Source organism: Maniola jurtina, chromosome Z (assembly GCF_905333055.1).
Source record: "Maniola jurtina chromosome Z, ilManJurt1.1, whole genome shotgun sequence".
NCBI classification, from domain to species: Eukaryota; Metazoa; Arthropoda; class Insecta; order Lepidoptera; family Nymphalidae; genus Maniola; species Maniola jurtina.
Genome location: NC_060058.1, coordinates 10,666,945 through 10,684,398, shown reverse-complemented (window position 1 = coordinate 10,684,398; position 17,454 = coordinate 10,666,945). Strand labels below are relative to the sequence as shown.

The 17,454-nt window shown below is 40.0% G+C and overlaps 1 protein-coding gene across 3 annotated transcripts in view; it reads right to left on the bottom strand.

Annotated features, from left to right (window-relative positions):
- Positions 1–3,347: 3,347 nt before the first annotated feature.
- Positions 3,348–17,454, bottom strand: part of LOC123880433 (bestrophin-4) — a 55,400-nt gene continuing 41,293 nt past the window's right edge. For 2 of the 3 annotated variants that reach the window (XM_045928558.1, XM_045928560.1), the window contains 8 exons: positions 12,832–12,961; positions 12,118–12,356; positions 11,110–11,238; positions 10,346–10,453; positions 9,486–9,716; positions 8,425–8,689; positions 7,599–7,898; positions 3,348–7,398 (listed from right to left, as the gene is read on the bottom strand). In XM_045928558.1, the coding sequence (XP_045784514.1) occupies positions 7,154–7,398; positions 7,599–7,898; positions 8,425–8,689; positions 9,486–9,716; positions 10,346–10,453; positions 11,110–11,238; positions 12,118–12,356; positions 12,832–12,961 (1,647 nt within the window). In that variant the 3' untranslated portion in view covers positions 3,348–7,153. The remainder of the gene's footprint in view (positions 7,399–7,598; positions 7,899–8,424; positions 8,690–9,485; positions 9,717–10,345; positions 10,454–11,109; positions 11,239–12,117; positions 12,357–12,831; positions 12,962–17,454) is intronic. The other variant, XM_045928559.1, reaches the window with a different exon arrangement.

Below are 17,454 nucleotides of genomic sequence, written 5' to 3'. Positions count from 1 at the left end.
AATAACAATAATTCCCACAGAGCCAAATATTGGTGGAGAGCTGGAGTATACCATTACAAATAAAGTGTTAAAAATCCCCATCGATCCTATGTGTGCTACAAAAGTTATTCGGGGTCAAAGGTCAAAATTTGAAGTTTTTTGGATTTTACTCGAAAACAGTAAGTTTTATCAAAAAAAAATGTTGGTCAAAGTTGTAGACCTTAAAATTTCCTACAAAAATGGTCTTTATAATTTTTTTCCTAAGAGTTACCATTCCTGAGATATCGCAATTCTAAGAGTCACATTATACTAGCGATACCGGTGTTCGGTTTTCGGAACGGCTGAACCGATTTTGACGGGACTTTCACAGACAAGTAGAGGATTAATCAGGAAGTAACATACGCTACTTTTTTAACCGACTTTCAAAAAAGGAGTTGTGTTTTTCTACCTATGTATACCGAAATCTCCGAGAATTCTGAACTGATATATTTCAGAAACGATAACTCTTAGCAAAAAATTATAAAACTATTTTTGTAGAGAATTTAAAGATCTACAACTTTGGCCTACATTTTTTTTTTTTGATAAAACTTACTGTTTTCGAGAAAAATACAAAAAACCTCAAATTTTGACCTTTGACTCCGAATAACTTTTGTAACACACATAGTAGGTTCGATGGGGATTTTTAACACTTTATTTGTAATGGTTAACCCCATCTCTCCACTAATATTTGGCTCTGTGGGAATTATTATTGTTATTTCAAATGTCTATATTGACCGGGCTAGTAATCCTGTGAAGATGATACTGCCATTGGCGGTATCAGAATGCTATAAGCCTACTTTGTCGTATTAATTTATAAATTGCGAAAAACAAAATTAAATTTGAATTTCGCGGTTAGATCCGTTCGACGATCCATACGAATAACCATACCTGACACTATGCGATTTTGTTTCCATTTTCAATACTCGTCTGTAGTAGTAGAATAAAGTATCCCACCAAAAACATTTCATGTAAAATGTTGCCAAGACTCACAAGTTCATAATGCTTTCACTGTTAAAAAGTTATGAGATCTCTAGTAGAGCCAAGCCCCTAGCTAGCTTAGAATTGCGCTGCCCATGGGACCTATCCCAAGTCCAAAGTATATAGCTCTTAAATGCTCTTGAGTATATCACATTTATAACAATAAAGAACAAATAACTCTACTTACAAGCTCTGATTTTACAAACCCTAAATCTTGGTTAAAAAAGGACGGCTTGGCCGTTTAATGTTCGTGGTACTTTTATCTGATATGACATTTAAGCCCGGAATAGCTTGTGCGACAATCATGAAGTATAATAAAAATTAGTAATTGTCGAACAAACTATTCCTTATGACCTTAATATAATATGTTATGTCATGTAATAGTTTCTCGAACATTAAACGGCCAAGCCGTACTTTCTTAACCAAGATTTAGGGTTTGTAAAATCAGAGCTTGTAAGTAGAGTTATTTATTCTTTATTGTTATAAATGTGATATACTCAAGAGCATTTAAGAGCTATATACTTTGGACTTGGGATAGGTCCCATGGGCAGCGCAATTCTAAGCTAGCTAGGGGCTTGGCTCTACTAGAGATCTCATAACTTTTTAACAGTGAAAGCATTATGAACTTGTGAGTCTTGGCAACATTTTACATGAAATGTTTTTGGTGGGATTTCATTTCTTTTTGGCAGGTGCCCTAGATTTTTTTTTGGATCTATTTTTTGTAGGTACCTACATCATTTTCATGGCCCGCTCTCTATCGTTACCTCTTTTTTTAAAAGCTTTTATTCTACTTCCAATGTATGTAACTATGTTTGTTTGGGTGGAATCTTGCAACTCAATTTTAAAGCAGATATATCAAATTTCAGTCTTTTAGGACTTCAGGAAACACATTTTTTAAATGTACAGACTAGGAAAAGTTTATTTTCCTGTTATTTGAATGAAATCCCTAGCCTACATACCAAATTTCAGTCTTCTAGGACTTAGGGAAGTACTTTAGAACTTTTGACTAGAGGGGTTTTGAATGGCAATAAATCTGAAACCATAACAGGTAGACAATTGATACTTGGTACGTTTGATAAGGCTGTTAAGGACATATTATCCTGAAAATATCAGCATTCTAGCGACAGACTTTACAAATAATTTGCTTCCCCCATACGTGGGAGTGGAGGGGGAAAATTTTGAATTTCTTAATTTTCCTGTAGTTTGTATGCAATTTCTAGTGTACACACCAAATTTCAGTCTTCTAGGACTTCGGGAAGTACCCTAGAATTACAGACTAGAAGTTTTGACTGTCAATAAATCTGAAACTATAAAAGCTAGACAATTGATACTCAATGCGTTTAATAAATCTGCCCAGGACATCTTATCCTGAAAATATCAGCATTCTAGCGACAGAATTTACAGATTTGCTTCACCCATAAGAGGCGTAGAGGGGGGGCATTTCCAATTTCTTAATTTTCCTGTAGTTTGTAGTCAATTTCTAGTCTACATACCAAATTTCAGTCTTCTAGGACTTCGGGAAGTACCTTAGAGGTTTTAAGTAGAGGTTTTGATGATCATCAGTGAGGGACGAAATCGGCGTATTTTAGGTATCAATAAATCTGTAACCATAAAAGCTAGATATTTGATACTTGGTATATTTGGTAAATTTGCTGAGGACACCTTATACTGAAAATTTCAGCTTTCTAGCGTCATCCAGACCGAAGTTATGACGGGTCGAAAATACGGCGAAACACTTCGAGAAAAAGGTACGTAGCGCCCCGGCCGCCGTTTGGCTCGTCTTGGCGGGGGCACTGCCGTGCCCCCTGATTAGTTTCTCGTAGTTTGGGCCAAATGTTTTCCCATGGCCAGTCCTTTGCTGCTATTGAACTTTATTATATTATGTTTGCTGCCTTTCTAAATAAGTTTTAATTTTAGTAATTTTAAAAGCTATAATTTTAGCAATTTTACCAAGTCTAAGCCATATTTATATGGGTCCCTGACCTGAAATAAAATGATTTTATTTATTTATTTATTTAACGTGTCACTTCGCTCGCGCTTTTCTCACATGTTAATTGATACCCGGAACTTCATCCACATGGATTTACGTTTTTGAAAATCCCCTTTGAACTTTTTGCTTTTCTGGGATAAAAAACATGAAAAAAGTGGAGTTGAGGTGCATTAAAACATAAAATTTTGTTATGGCTGAGCTCGTTTATCTTTTTTATCTGTATTAAGCAAAAACCCAACCAATTCCTGGCTACGGCCATACCTACCGTATAATATACCATATTAGATGCCAACCAATTTATTCTAAAGCTAATGTTTACTTGAAGTTCTGTGGATTGGGAAAATCAAATAAAAATACGTTGTATTGACACCAAAATTTAATAAAAATCTGTCTGTTCAATTATAGGAAAATCATTTTATGTTTTCTATCCAAAAAGAAAACAATGGCAAACAAATGAGATACATATTAACTATAAAAATCATTAAAAAATCATTTACAATAATATTATAATGGTATTTAATTCAATCCCTGTTTGTGCGCGAATTAAATTCTAGAGATGCGACGACACATAAAATTCGACTAACAATAACACTCATTAATATATTAACTTAGTAAGTACTTACCTAATAAAAATCTTTAATCCTTCAGTCAAAATTCAAAACACTGTACATTCATAATAATATGTAAGGTATAGTGCATACATTCTGAGAACTCACTCGCCATTTTGCTCTTTGTGTCAACTGTCATATTGTCTAAAGTAAGATTTTAGCAATAAGTAAAATTTAAGGGTGAACCGTACTTTTGACATGAGTTGACATACCCATATAGCAAATATGGCGGGTGAGTTCTCAAAATTATGCGTTAATAATAGGTATACTTATCTAAAATGTACCTACCTACTCTGCGCGCCTAAATATCCTAGCATTAACTTGACGAAAGAGGTAAAAGGGTTTGTAATGTCACACAATTTTCCAAGCCCAACATGATTATGGACTGCATATACAACTATATACCTGTATATAGGTTTAGTTTGACATAATCAAGACACGAAAATATCACCATGTACTCGTACCATTGATACTATGCCACTGCTGGCCCCCTAATCGCGTTCATTCTCCGAAACAAAAAATTAGTGTTATGACCACAGTTTTACGATCTTAAAACCGTGTTATGACATTACTCTGAGGACGCGACTATAGTTGTAAGTTTTACTCAATCAAGTAATTTTTTTCAAACTTACGTAAGTTGTAAAGTATGTATGATAAATAATTATAGTGCGTGATCGGTTGAAATGACACCCAGGGTGCGGACGCCCCGCACACCCCGCAATAACCCACTGCGGGTGACCGCGTACTATAGGTACTTGCATGAGAAAGTCGCAAGTTAATAAGGCACAATAGCAACTTACGTGAGTACTTACAGGTATAATCACGGCCTAAAGAGTGATTTGTTAAGGCTGTTGACGCTACCAGAGCGACATGAGACTGCAGCTTGCATGGAAACTATAGTTGACGCGCAAAGTAAGTACGTACCTACTGTAATCACAATTTAAGCACCACTCTTGGGCGGATTTCAATTAACGTCACAAATAGTCAATGATACTCAGCCGCAAATATTCTTAATAAAGGAGATGCACACGGTTGCAAGATTCTCAGACGAGTTTAATGACAGAGGCGCGCGTTTCAGTGTTGCAATCATTGATGTATACATGTAGATCAGGCCTCTACACTAAATGCGTCTTTGAAAATACGCTTGAATATTGAATTAATCCTCTCTCAAGTAATGAACTCCTCTTTTTTATATTTTTCCTTGTAAAATTGGCCTTTGCCTAGATTTTCTGGTCAATAAAGTCCTTAACATCTAAACGAGTCAAAGTTTACAGAGCAAGACTGCCAGCACTCTTAAGATTATCATAATATTGCTACAATCCCTGTTTTATACTGGAGCAACAACGGGCGACAATACGGCATGCTTCACGTAGAAATTAGCTGTTATGTGGTTATGAGCAGCATGCGGCATTCTATTTTATGACGAGAATCGTAATATCGGTCTTATGGTCTGCATTTTTGCAACATTTTAAATTATGATACCAATGCGGGCTGCAGTACTGTCGCATGCCGCAATGTCGCACTATATTGCGGTGGCGTAAATAAAGCTTTATTGTATTCTCACTGTAATTGTACATGATAACTATACTTAGTATATTGAAATTTTACAATATTACTAGGGAATAATACTTAATAGGGAGTAACAGTCAGCCAATCACAGATCATATTACGGTGCTAAGGGGAGTTGAAATAGGCGTGAAGTTGGCAATACGTTTGTATGTTTGTTTGTCAGCGTGAAAACGAGACAATTTTTTAGAGCACAGCTCACTTTTATATTGTTCTACTTTTCGTTCACTATTCGCTCGCGTGACTCATGGTTTTAATAATAATTGATCCAGGAGCTCGTTATAGTGTGAGTTAATTTATTATTCATGGCCCTACTTCATTAATTTTTTTGATTATTAATTAAACCAAACAGTATTGACTTATTAAATTTTAAAACTGTTCACAATCATATGTGCTAAAACAGTTGTACACAATCCCTTAAATAAACTAACACAAAAATAGTATTGTCTTTCTCACAATGCTACCAGTAAAAAAGGAAAACACAGCTTAAATCTGACAAATTGTGTATATACTTACCTACAATTTAGTATGTGAGATTGTGTACAAACGAATGAGCACTCTTTATTGAAATAGTTATAAATTCATTCTTAAATCTTAATCAGATCAAAATTTAAAAAAAAAAACTTTTTTTTAAATTTTAATTTAAAAAAAAAAAGATTTTTTCATCGAATATTGTATGTATACTAAACATGAAAAGTGAGAATTCAAAAAAATAGCTGTAATATACAAAAACAATATCATATCATTAGGTACTTACGCCACAACTTAAGCAATTCCTATAATCACAATCATTAGAATTAGCTGAATATCTTGTGCATTTGAAAATTATGTTCGTAAAATAATAAATTAAAGGTACCAGAAATCCAATCAATAACAATGATTGTGTTTTAATCACAAGTTTCCATAAACTAGAACTGGCTACTTAAGGTTAGGGTCAAATGTAGCGGAAAACGCTGATTTCGTCGACGTCCGCGCTTTTATAGCGCTTCCATAAAGCATTTTGCTCATGGCAGGGCCGATTTAGGAGGCAGCTAGATTGGAACTCTCTTGGGCAGGTTGGCAGGATGGTTGCCATAATCTAGGAAATTGCCACAATATCGGATGCATATCTGCTCCTGCCAGCCGAACTAAGAGGCAATCTAGGATCCGACCTAGAATTACATGTTTAGGAAGCAATCTATAGTCCGAGATGGCAATTGGGGTATGAGGCGGGGGGATGTCCTGCACACCCGCACGTCATCCGCGCTCGCCCGCATCAGCCGCACAGCTGATGGATGTGCGGGGCGTTCCCTCTCCGATTGCCATTTCAACCTGTCGCGGACTATTGGATCCTCCGCACTTTCTCGTTCTAAATCGGCACTGGCACGGCCGCAGTTTTGTATGCTTGACGTTATAAAATGTCACTTTCCCCGATGAACGGTACAATCCGGTTTTAATAGTCAAAAAGTTCATTCTTCTCTTTAATCAAAGATTTTACTTAACAACACGAAATATTTAAAACAAATTATTTTACTCGAATTAAGTCACTTTCTATTCCGTCTATAGTAAACAATTCAGCCACTCTTCTTAGTCGTATGGGCGTGCTCATCAATGGTGAAAATCCAGTAGCTAGACGAGTAATATCAGGCAATAAGGGATGAGAATCACCGGTTACATTGCTTTTACGAGATCCTTTACAGATCTGTCCTTCCTTAACATACTTAACATATAGGCATTTGCAACGAAGGTACTAACGTTTGCATAAGATTTTACATCTCACGAATGTTGATAGGATTGGAACGTCAAAACTCTTTGACGTTAAAATAAAATGGACTTTAACAGTCTTGTTTTAAAGCGCAAGTTCGTCCATAAATCTATACCCAGCGCTACAAGCGAAAACCTAGTGAAATTAAAATCGGCTACCTTTAGAGTACTTGGTACTGTATCGTTTTATTAAAATGGACTTCATAAAACTTCTAAAGGTAGAATTTAAATTATGTACCTAATCCGGGTGTTATACGTAGACTTCGCCTCGCTTGGAGCCATTGGGTTTTCTATTGAATTCCGGCGGTGTTCTCGTACCGCTATGCTCGCTTTCACGGTCGGACGGTATCTCTGTGGCAGTCGCTCGCGGGATTGGCGGCGTGCTGTGGTCGGGTCTTGGGCTGGGAGGTGCCGAACTCCTCACTAGCGTAATCTGGGAAACCCCCATTGGAGCTAACGTGACGGGCGAGACAACTGGGCCCGTTAGCGTCATACCTGAAGCAAGCAATAAACAAAAATTTCAATATTCAACTAATTCAATATTCCGTTTTAGGCTTGGTTTTACACCGAACTAAACGAACAAACGAAAATTACAGTTTTCTAAGTTATTTCGCCAACGAGATAGAGACCGTATGATTTATCCAATACGCTGTAAATATACCTACATAAAACAATCAAAAATTTTTGCCAAATACCTTGTGCCAATCCTGGCGATAGGACAGCTTGCGCCAGCGCAGTGGTGCCCGGCTGACCAGCGTGAAGTGTGTTGTTCACTGACCCACTGTCCAGCTCTTGAATAGGGGAGAGGACCAGCGCGCCAAGCACTGGCACCTCGTTCTGGTACCCCTGGTGAGCCATTATCACTCCCATGTTTTGCATGCCCATGGCGATCCGGTTTTCCCTTTCCGAAACTTCTTTAGACTCCGGACCAGGCGTGGGTATGCGCGGTCGATTGCGTAAAGCTGTCGGTATTACTGAGCCGTTGCTTTTTGGGCCTATAACATAAACCAATTTAAGCAATTTAATAATTACCGATAAGTGGCGAAAGTACAGTCACAAACAAAGCAAGGTTGGACCCATCTACAAGCGACTATGGACGGGTGCAAACCTAGCTTTGATGTTGACTGTACCAGTACCTACTTATGTCGCTCTTATCGAGAGTTACATTATTCTTCCGTTGGCCGTGGGTCTTAGTGCTTAAAAATTTTTCAAGACATTGGCAGTATTTTTGGCACCATTCCACGCGGGCACGATTTGTTTCCATCCTTATGTCGTCGACATTCCATCTACACGCACGAAACGTTTTGCGTCATCACTTCTCATTCACATTACTAAGGTTTGGAATACTCTTCCGCGATCTGTATTTCCTATCAATTATAATCCGGGTATCTTTAAAACAAGAGTGAATAGGCATCTTCTAGGTAAACGCGTCCCATTATAAGCCACATTACCACTTTTCATCAGGTGTGATTGTAGTCAAGCGTGTGTCTATGATGAATTAAAAAAAACGTTGAAACTCACCATGTTTCGAATTCTGTCGATGTTGGCCTCTTCCAGACTTTCGTCCAACAAGCCTCTCGTAAAGCGACATCTTGTGGTGAGGGTTGGGGGGTGATATTGGCTGGCCGGCTTCGGGGCTGGAGTAAACCACAGAATTGTGTCGGTTCCGGCCGAAGAATCCACCGGAAGAGTACGCGGTGGACGCGGAACGAACGGACCCCATTCTTGAGATCTGTCTCTGAAACCAGTTTTTTCGTCGTTCTACCAATGGTGTATCTACACTTTCCTGAAAGAAATTTAAAAGAAAAACACTCGGTAAGGTGATAGTATTATTGGGTTACTTGGGTTAAAACAAATGGTAGGATAGGTAATGAAATCGATGAACATTTGTGAGATGGTGATAAAAAAAATCATCTGATGTCTGAGATTGTTGTATACTTCTTCTCAGACAAGTAAGATACATTTTGTTATCATCACCTCACAATAAAAAAATCTTTAAGTAAACTGTTTGATAAAGGTTTACAGTACAGACACATGCTTTCATATTCAAAAGAAAGGCTACAGTATTCATGGGCTGGTAAGTATTGAAAGTAAGTTGGTTAGAAGTTCTAGATTAAACAATAATTGTGTATGGATGTTGAAGGCAGAAAAAGAAGAACACAACACTTCTCCACTACTCTTCATTTGTTTTATAAAGTATATACATGCTGATGAGATGATTTAAAGGTACACAAGGTCCAATGTCATGAGTGAAATCAATCATAGACGTGTTAAAACGAGGAAGCGATTCGGTTTAAATCTGCTCAGTGATAAGAAACGTCAAAAAACAGTGTAAGGGTGCTAATAAATATCCAGGTTTCCAGTACCGATCGGTGCGGGTAAAAGAGCCCCATACTATCTTATGAGCTCTCACATAAAGAGACAGGGAACAGGTATAACATAACATAAGGCTATTTTACTCGTACCAAGCAATACCAATCCTAACCGACCTGTCGGTACCGGATAGTCCGGAGACCTGCTTCTTAATGCGAGCACTCTAAGCATTGTACAGAAAATAGACTTTCAAAGTGCCATCAACTTACATAGTCAGCGTAAGTTTCATCATGGCTTTTTCTAGGCAGCTGGACATTTGCGTAGACAGCATCTTCGGTCTTGACCTTATAATGGTCGGCGGAGCAAGAGGGCTCGTGACGTCGGTAGTGCTCCGAAGCAACCGTGTAAGGCAGATCTTTGGGCACAACCTCTTCCCAATACTGATCTTTGAGGAGTTCTGGATGTTCCTCATGCATTTCGTCGACTATCATATAGGCAGCCTGAAAAATAATGAAGGTATAACACCAGAATACTTATTTACTCTTATAGTGCGCAACAGGTTGAGAATGGTAACCCGGGTGGGGACGCACTACACACCCGTACAGCCGCCGTGCTAACTCACTGCGGGTGAGCGCAGGTGAAGTCCGAGTGTGCGGGGCGTCCCCCCGCCTCATACCCTGATTGCCATCTCAACCTTTCGCGTACTTCGTTATACTTCGAAGTCGTTGTAATAATAACGACTCTTACTTTTGCAATTGCAACTATCTCACACAGTGCTTCAGCCTAAAATTCTCTACACGCCTCTCTATCTATCACGTAAGCTCTTATCTCTCTCGTTCTCATGTGACATAAGTGCCATCAAGAGATGCGCTGTCGTACTCCGTTTTCTAGGGTCACGTATCGAATATCGCGGCGTTTCCCTCTCACTTCCACACATTACCTGTGTATAATGTACAAGACAGACAACATGATTAGCATCGCTTCGTTTCAATTATTTTCTTTATTGGCACGCGTACAGTTGCCATCTGGAAAAAGAAATCCTGAACGACAGTAGAGGGGGTGTGACTGCGCGTACTCTCTAGCTTCGCCATCGAAGAAGTTTATGGATAACTAACTTTGACATACGCACCTTGATGTGTCTGTCGATCAACCAGTTCAGTTCAATATCATCATCGTCTTCACCGAATGGATTGATGAGGACCTCGGCCACCTTCAGCCATCCCACGTAGAAGCAAAACTGGAACAAAAGAGCGTTTATAGACCTCCCTCCTGTATTTCCTGTTCCCTAAATTTTCTGAGTTATGTGCCGTGTGCGTTTTCAGCATTAAATGTAAGGAAAAAGTCGTGAGGAGACCTGCATGCTTGAGAGTTCTCCATAATGTTCTCATAGGTGTGGAAAGTCTGCCAATCCATACTTGCCCAGCTTGCTGGACTATGGCCTAAAAACCTTATCATTCAGAGAAGACCCATGAGTCAAACTGCATCGTATTTGGAAGTATTTAGGAATCCACAGTATTATTCCAAGAAAACCCCTGTCTTTACGTCATTAATAGAAAGGAGTACCTAACGACCCTCAGCAATAAGAAAAACAGAGAGAATCTCGCTTTCTTTTCCTTCCTTTTTTCTGAAGATCGTGATCATTTTCCATTAATCCTCCAAGAGTGACAATAGTTCAACAGTTAAGAAGCGGACTGAATTTCGAAAGGTCGGCGCGGGCGGTTCAAACCCCACTCGTTGCACTATTGTTGTTGAATTGGAGAGGAAAGGGGAATAATATTAGTCATGACATAGCTAATAAATTTTCTTTTTATAAAAACCCATAATGGTGGTTTCATGGGATAGTAATGCCAGAGTAAATAGAAAGGAGAATATGTTGATTAGGGATGAGCATACCTGCAAAGCTGTAAACAGGGGGAAGTAAACATCGGGCTCGTACTTGGAGGTGCTGCCAGGAGCGGGCGGCACCAGCTGCCTTCCCATCAGAGCGGCGACGAAGTACGTGTACAGAGCCAGCGTCACCACCTGGAAAGTACAAGTTACAAAATCCAAAATGTTCTTCTGACCGAATATACCTAAAGCAGTCCCAGCAGCCATCAGTTCTGAGACAGACATCACTTGCCCACTGCCACTTCAGCTTGCTAATTCGTTGAGCTATGTCGGTCACTTTGGTTCTCCTACGGATTTCCTCCTTACGGATTTTGCCCCTGAGAGAGGCATCTGCTGAGCGACTTGAACTTGTGGACAAGGCTAACTGTCAGTGTCATTTCAGCGCCATACATCATCACAGTTAAGTATACGTGGGAGATATTTATCCCAGAAAATTAAAGAATTCCCACGGGATTTTTATAAACCTATATCCACGGGATGAAGTAAACGACGTGTTTTTTATATGGATACCTTCAAAGACTTAGGAAGTGACATAGTATAGACAGTTCCAGAGGAATTATATCTTTGACTGCTATTGCAAAAGTATTGCTTGTTAGTGTTCGTCCGCCCATCTGTTACCTATAGTAGTTTTATTCAGAACTAAATATTATACATTACAGGAATCTATGACCAGCAGTAGACGTCTATCGGTTGACGATGATGGTAATGAAGATGACTCTATATTATTGCATAATAAATAATAGAAATATGGAAAAAATGATTCAACATAAGGAAAACTAGTCATTAGAATGAAGTTAGTCGTTACCATGTTATTACGGTAAAGTCGGTAAAGAGGATGATCTAATCGAACTCTAAAGAGTTGGTTTCCTAAAGGATAGGCACAAGATTGATCCGACATCAATGGGTATTGGTACTATAGATCATAATTATATATAATCCTAGACCTTTCTGTCTCGCCCTGTTGATAATGTTCGTGGCCCTACTACTTATGCAATAAACTATGTGTGTACTAACCTGTGTGTAGACGAGTGGTACGCACACGGTATCGTACCCAATCAGCGCCCCCAATCTGCGCCTGATGTCCGACAGCTCCACCAACAGGGTCTGGACTATATGGTCGCTGGTAATCAGGCCTTCCTTCCTCGCTCGGTTGATGATATTCGTGGCCCAGACTAGGGGCATCCAGTACTTTGACATGGGGCTCTTCCCGTCCATCTTCTCGAATACTTTTCTCTCTGATTCCAGCATAAGCCCTGGAATATATTAAGGAGTTAATATATAAACCTTGTTGAGTAATCTCATCTATTTCTAGCATCTATAAAGGCGATAGTAACATAGAAGCCTATTGGTTAAGGCTTCAGCTTCTTATTCCGGGGTCCGAGGCAATTAACTTTTCGGAATCAGGTGCGTTTTAAGCAATTAAAAATCACTTCCTTTTGTGGAATGAAGCGTGATAAGAAATACGGAACCCTTATAAGATCACTGTGTTGTGTTGAAAAAATACCCGAGTGCGGAACCCTCAGTGCGCGACTCTGACTCGCACTTGGCCGGTTTTTTTTTGTGATATGACCATTTTACGGTTTACTTGTGCTTATAGCTATTATACATATTTGCCATATTTCATGATTCTAGGTCAACGGGGACTCGCACTTGGCCAGTGTTTTTGCTCCTGCTGTAAATTATTTCATGCAATTACGCCGCTTTGTACGCCAACTGCTTTGTTCTCACCAGAGTCGACGACGTGTTGCCACGAGGGAAAGCGCCGCTTGACCCTGAGTGACACTCGCTGCAAGGTGATCACGTATGCCAGGATCGCGTACCGTACTATGTTCCGCCGCATCAGCCGCCCTGTTTCATCCTGGAACCAAAACAGACTGTGCTATGAATGTCTTCTAGGCTTTTTGATGACTTCCCTGGCTTCTTCTGGTCTACTCGGCTTCTGGAGCGAGCTTGCATGGCTGGAGTGAAGACTTCAGTGGGGGGGAGCAACGCACGCACAACAAACGGAAACGTTTAAGTGCGGAAACCAGTCCAGAGGGAAGAAAGAAATGAAAGAAGACTGGCACAGTGGGGAGCGCTGTCGTGTTATTAGTGGGAGGCCTTGGATTCGATTTCCGGCAGCGATGATGCGATTGAAGAACGAACTTCGCGTCACTAAGACCTATATTATAAACTAGTTAACCCGCCCCGGCTTCGCACGGGGAGCCTACCTATTCCATAGACAAAATATGGGTATGAATGTGTTATGCCTATAAAACGATAATAATGTTTTCTCCGATTAAAATTTTCATAATATACAGTGACAGTTTTATTATAAGTATAGATGTGAAAGAGTGTTTGTTTGTTGGTTTGTCCTTCAATTACGTTGCAAAGGAGCAACGGTTTTTTTGCATGGTAGAAATAGTTGAAGACTGGGAGAGTGATATAGGATACTTTTTATCCTGGAAAATCAAAGAGTTCCCACGGGATTTTTATTAACCTAAATCCACGCGGACGAAGTCTATGGGTAGTGATTGTATCTATAGTGGCTAAGCGACAGGTACAGATGGCAATCAGGGTATGAGACGGGGGACGCCCCGTATACACCCGCGCTATCCCGCACCGGACTAGCGCGGGGGTTGTGCAGGACGTTCCCACCCCGATAGCCATCTCGAACTGTCGCGTACGATACAAGTCCTTCGGCAAGTACGCGACAGGTCGAGACGGCAATCGGGGTGGAGACGCCCCGTAACCCGGTGCGGGATAGCGCGGATGACATGCGGATGTATACGGGGCGTCCCTCCACCTCATACCCCGATTGCCTTCTCAACCTGTCATGTATTAAGGTATGTCATTCAAAATTTATGAGTTTCTAGGAAAAAATATGACTGCATAATTGCACGTCGCAAACGCAAGATATGAAAATATACAGTTCCACCATACTGCGATGTTACTAGTTAATGCTGGTTACATAACAATGTTATTGCGAGCTAATGATAATCGCAAATTAAAAACTATGGAATTTTTGTTATTATTTTTAACCGCAGTAGATTATGAATTCAATGCAATCTCTCGACCTCCCTGGGGCAGTGGTAAGCGCTGTGATCTTATTAGTGGGAGGTCCCTTGTTCGATTCCCGGTAAGGGTTTAGAATTTTATATTTTTTAATTTCTGGTCTTTTCTGGTGAGAAGTTCTGGCCGTGGCTAGTTCCCACCCTTTTATTATTTGATTTAGCGTTCCGGTACGATACCGTGTAAAAACCAAAGGAGTATGGGCTTAGTGAAAACTGCCATACCCCTTCCAGGTTAGCCAGCTTCCATCTTAGTCTGCATCATCACTTACCACTACGTGAGATTGCGGTCAAGCGCTTGCACCAGGAAGGCCGTCAAATCCGATCCGATGTAGTTGGTAGCCATTTTTAGTAGCCCAGAACATCTCTAATTCGAAACATAACTAGTTCACGGACCGAATTAACTACAATATTGATTGTTCATTCAAAGGAACGCTTGCGCACTGCATCCAATACCGTGCCTGTGAGTATGGAAGCGGTAATAGCCTAGTGGTTAAAACGTCGGTCTCCTAGTCGCGGGGTCCAGGGTTCGATCCCTGATTCGAACTTAGAGCCTCGATAGCTCAATGGTTGAGGAGCGGACTGAATACCGAAAGGTCGGCGGTTCAAACCCTACCCGTTGCACTATTGTCGTACCCACTCCTGGCCCAAGCTTTACGCTTAATTGGAGGGGAAATAATATTCTTTTTTTTCATTCTGCAAATCCAAATTTGACCTGCATGGTAGGCTATGGCCATAACCCTTTCTCATTCTAGACTCTAGAGGTAACCTGTACTCAAACGTATGTGAGCACGATTATTAAGACTCTGCTGTCCGTCTGTCCGTTTATATGTCACTGGTTGTGTGTGAGTCCGATTCACACTTGACCGATTTTTTGCAATAACAACATTATTTTCTTCTAACTAACCATTCGTGACCTTATTTGAGTAAACTATCAAGCACACCTGTTTCAACAATAAAATAGGCATCTACTAATTGACAACATATATGCCCGGCATATACAGCAATGTATATAAGCAATGCGAAAACCCTAGACTTTCATACTAGAGTGTTATGGACTAAGAGCCAGCGCGTGCCAGACATTCGTTATTTTATAAAAGATGAAAGTTTCTCCGCGTATTGTCGCCAACACCGGAAGGAATAATCAGAGGCTATGAAGTTTAGATCATGGTGGCTTTGGGAGATAAAAGGTAATAAAGGTGTAAAAATCTTACGTCAAAGTATAAAGCCAATTTTTTTTATATTATCACCAATGGGCAGGAATAGTATTGGAGATCACGTCATACATTACCAGACAATGTTGTGGCAACCCTCTGCCTTAAAGTTTAAAAGTTTAAAGGTGTCTTTTGAAGTGGTTCAGGATATTACCGTCCCTATACACATAAACTCACAAAATTTACGCACTCATTCTTTATCCTTCCTAGGTAGTTACTTGTAAAGTACCAGCGCTCAGGTTTTATTATTAAAGCCTGCAGCAGCCGGTGCCTTTTCATATTTTGCCATGTGGGTGCAAGAAGTAATTAATAAGTACTTATTAAAACTAGTACTAACCCATTAGTAACCTAAGTTTATTTATACTTGTTGTTGTTTACTCATTTGTTACGCGGGCATAGTCAGTTCGCAACGCTAGACGTGCCTGCTAACCGTTCCCACAGTCGCCGCGGAACCTGACGCCTGACGCGGCGAAATTCGCGATCACCGCGCGAGGACTGGGCACGGACACACATTTAGCTTCCGCCACATATCGGCGGAGCAATCAGGATTATTTTATGTAATGATTAGTTTATAATATGTAATTTGTTAGAAATAAAATTAGGATAAGGAACTGCTGTTTCCTTTCGCACCCCCTGCAGCCGCCCTAATGTAACTCATTCAAAGTTTTGTTATTTTGTTTTCTTGTACTCATTGTTTACTCGTTCCATTGCACAAGATGAATAAATTAATTTTCTTTCTTCTTCTTTCTAAAGTTTTTTTTTCCTATAGTGAAACCTACTGAAAGGACTTTGAAAATAGTATAGACTTACCAAAGGCATTGCAAGTTTTCTTCCGTATCAATATAAGATTCAACCTTTGTGGGCATTAGATATACTTGCCCTATATCATGTACCTACCAGGCTACCAATGATAATCTAGACCATGCATATTGTTAGCGAGTAGGTTTATTATTATGTGAATTCTGCGCACGATGTACCTATAAGTTAGGCAAAGGTCCATGTTTCGCTGTTTGCCCACAAAAAAGGTGCGTTTCAAGAACGGTTTAAATTAATTTCGACTCTTCGCGTCGTCTATCTGCTTGACTAAAGTGTTTAAACTCGTAGGATTTGGAACTCAAGTAGTGTAGTGTAGGTTAAAAGGCCCTTATGTTTTAGATTTATTAGGAGCCTAGCGAGAATAGAAATTAGAATAGAGGCCAATTGTGTTGTAGAGGCCAATTGAGGTTAAATTTATGTTACTTTGTCATTTTTGTGTTTAAATCATCCTATTTTATGCTAAGAAATAAGTGTGTGAAACTTAGCTTGAAATAAAGAGGGTCTCGAAGGGTTCACTCATTGGTGTGGGAATATTTGACTGGCTTCATGATATAAATACCACTCCGTGAGCCGAGACCAATCAGTCAGCCCAAAGACTAGCATACGAAATAAGTATTTTATTTCAAGAAACCTCTCTTCGTCTATACCAATAAATTACATCTACCTGTCGAGGTGCACGACCGGGGTGCACGGGACGGGATGTTATAACCAGCCTACGAGCCAACTGAGGGACAGGGTGCAAAATAGTTACCTGACCACTCACTCGCGCCCCGTCAACTATAGTGGGACAAGTTCTCAGGCGTTGTTACGCATTTACAAGCGACGCGCCGCAACACGTATATTACCTATAAATAGAGCACTCCTAGTAATACTTGCAGCATTATGGGATGACCTAAAGCCCTCTGGACTGATGAATTCAAGAAGGGAAAGGAAAGTGGGTGAAAGAGGAAGGCGGAGGACCGTGTGTTCTCACACATTCTCGGAAAAACGGGCCAAGTGGGAGTCAGACTCGCGCACTGAGGGTTCCGTATTCGAGTATATTTTCCAACATTTTGCACAATAAATCAAAAATATACCTCACTTGGTTTAGTTATCTTACATTAAAAAATTGAAACACGTTTTAATTTTTTTTAAATGATGTAACCACTTTGCAGTTTCCAGATTTATTCTTGTACTTGTACTATAAGGCCTACCTACCTGCCAAATTTCATGATTCTAGGTGAACGGGAAGTACCCCATAGGTTACCCCATAGACAGACAGACAGACAGAC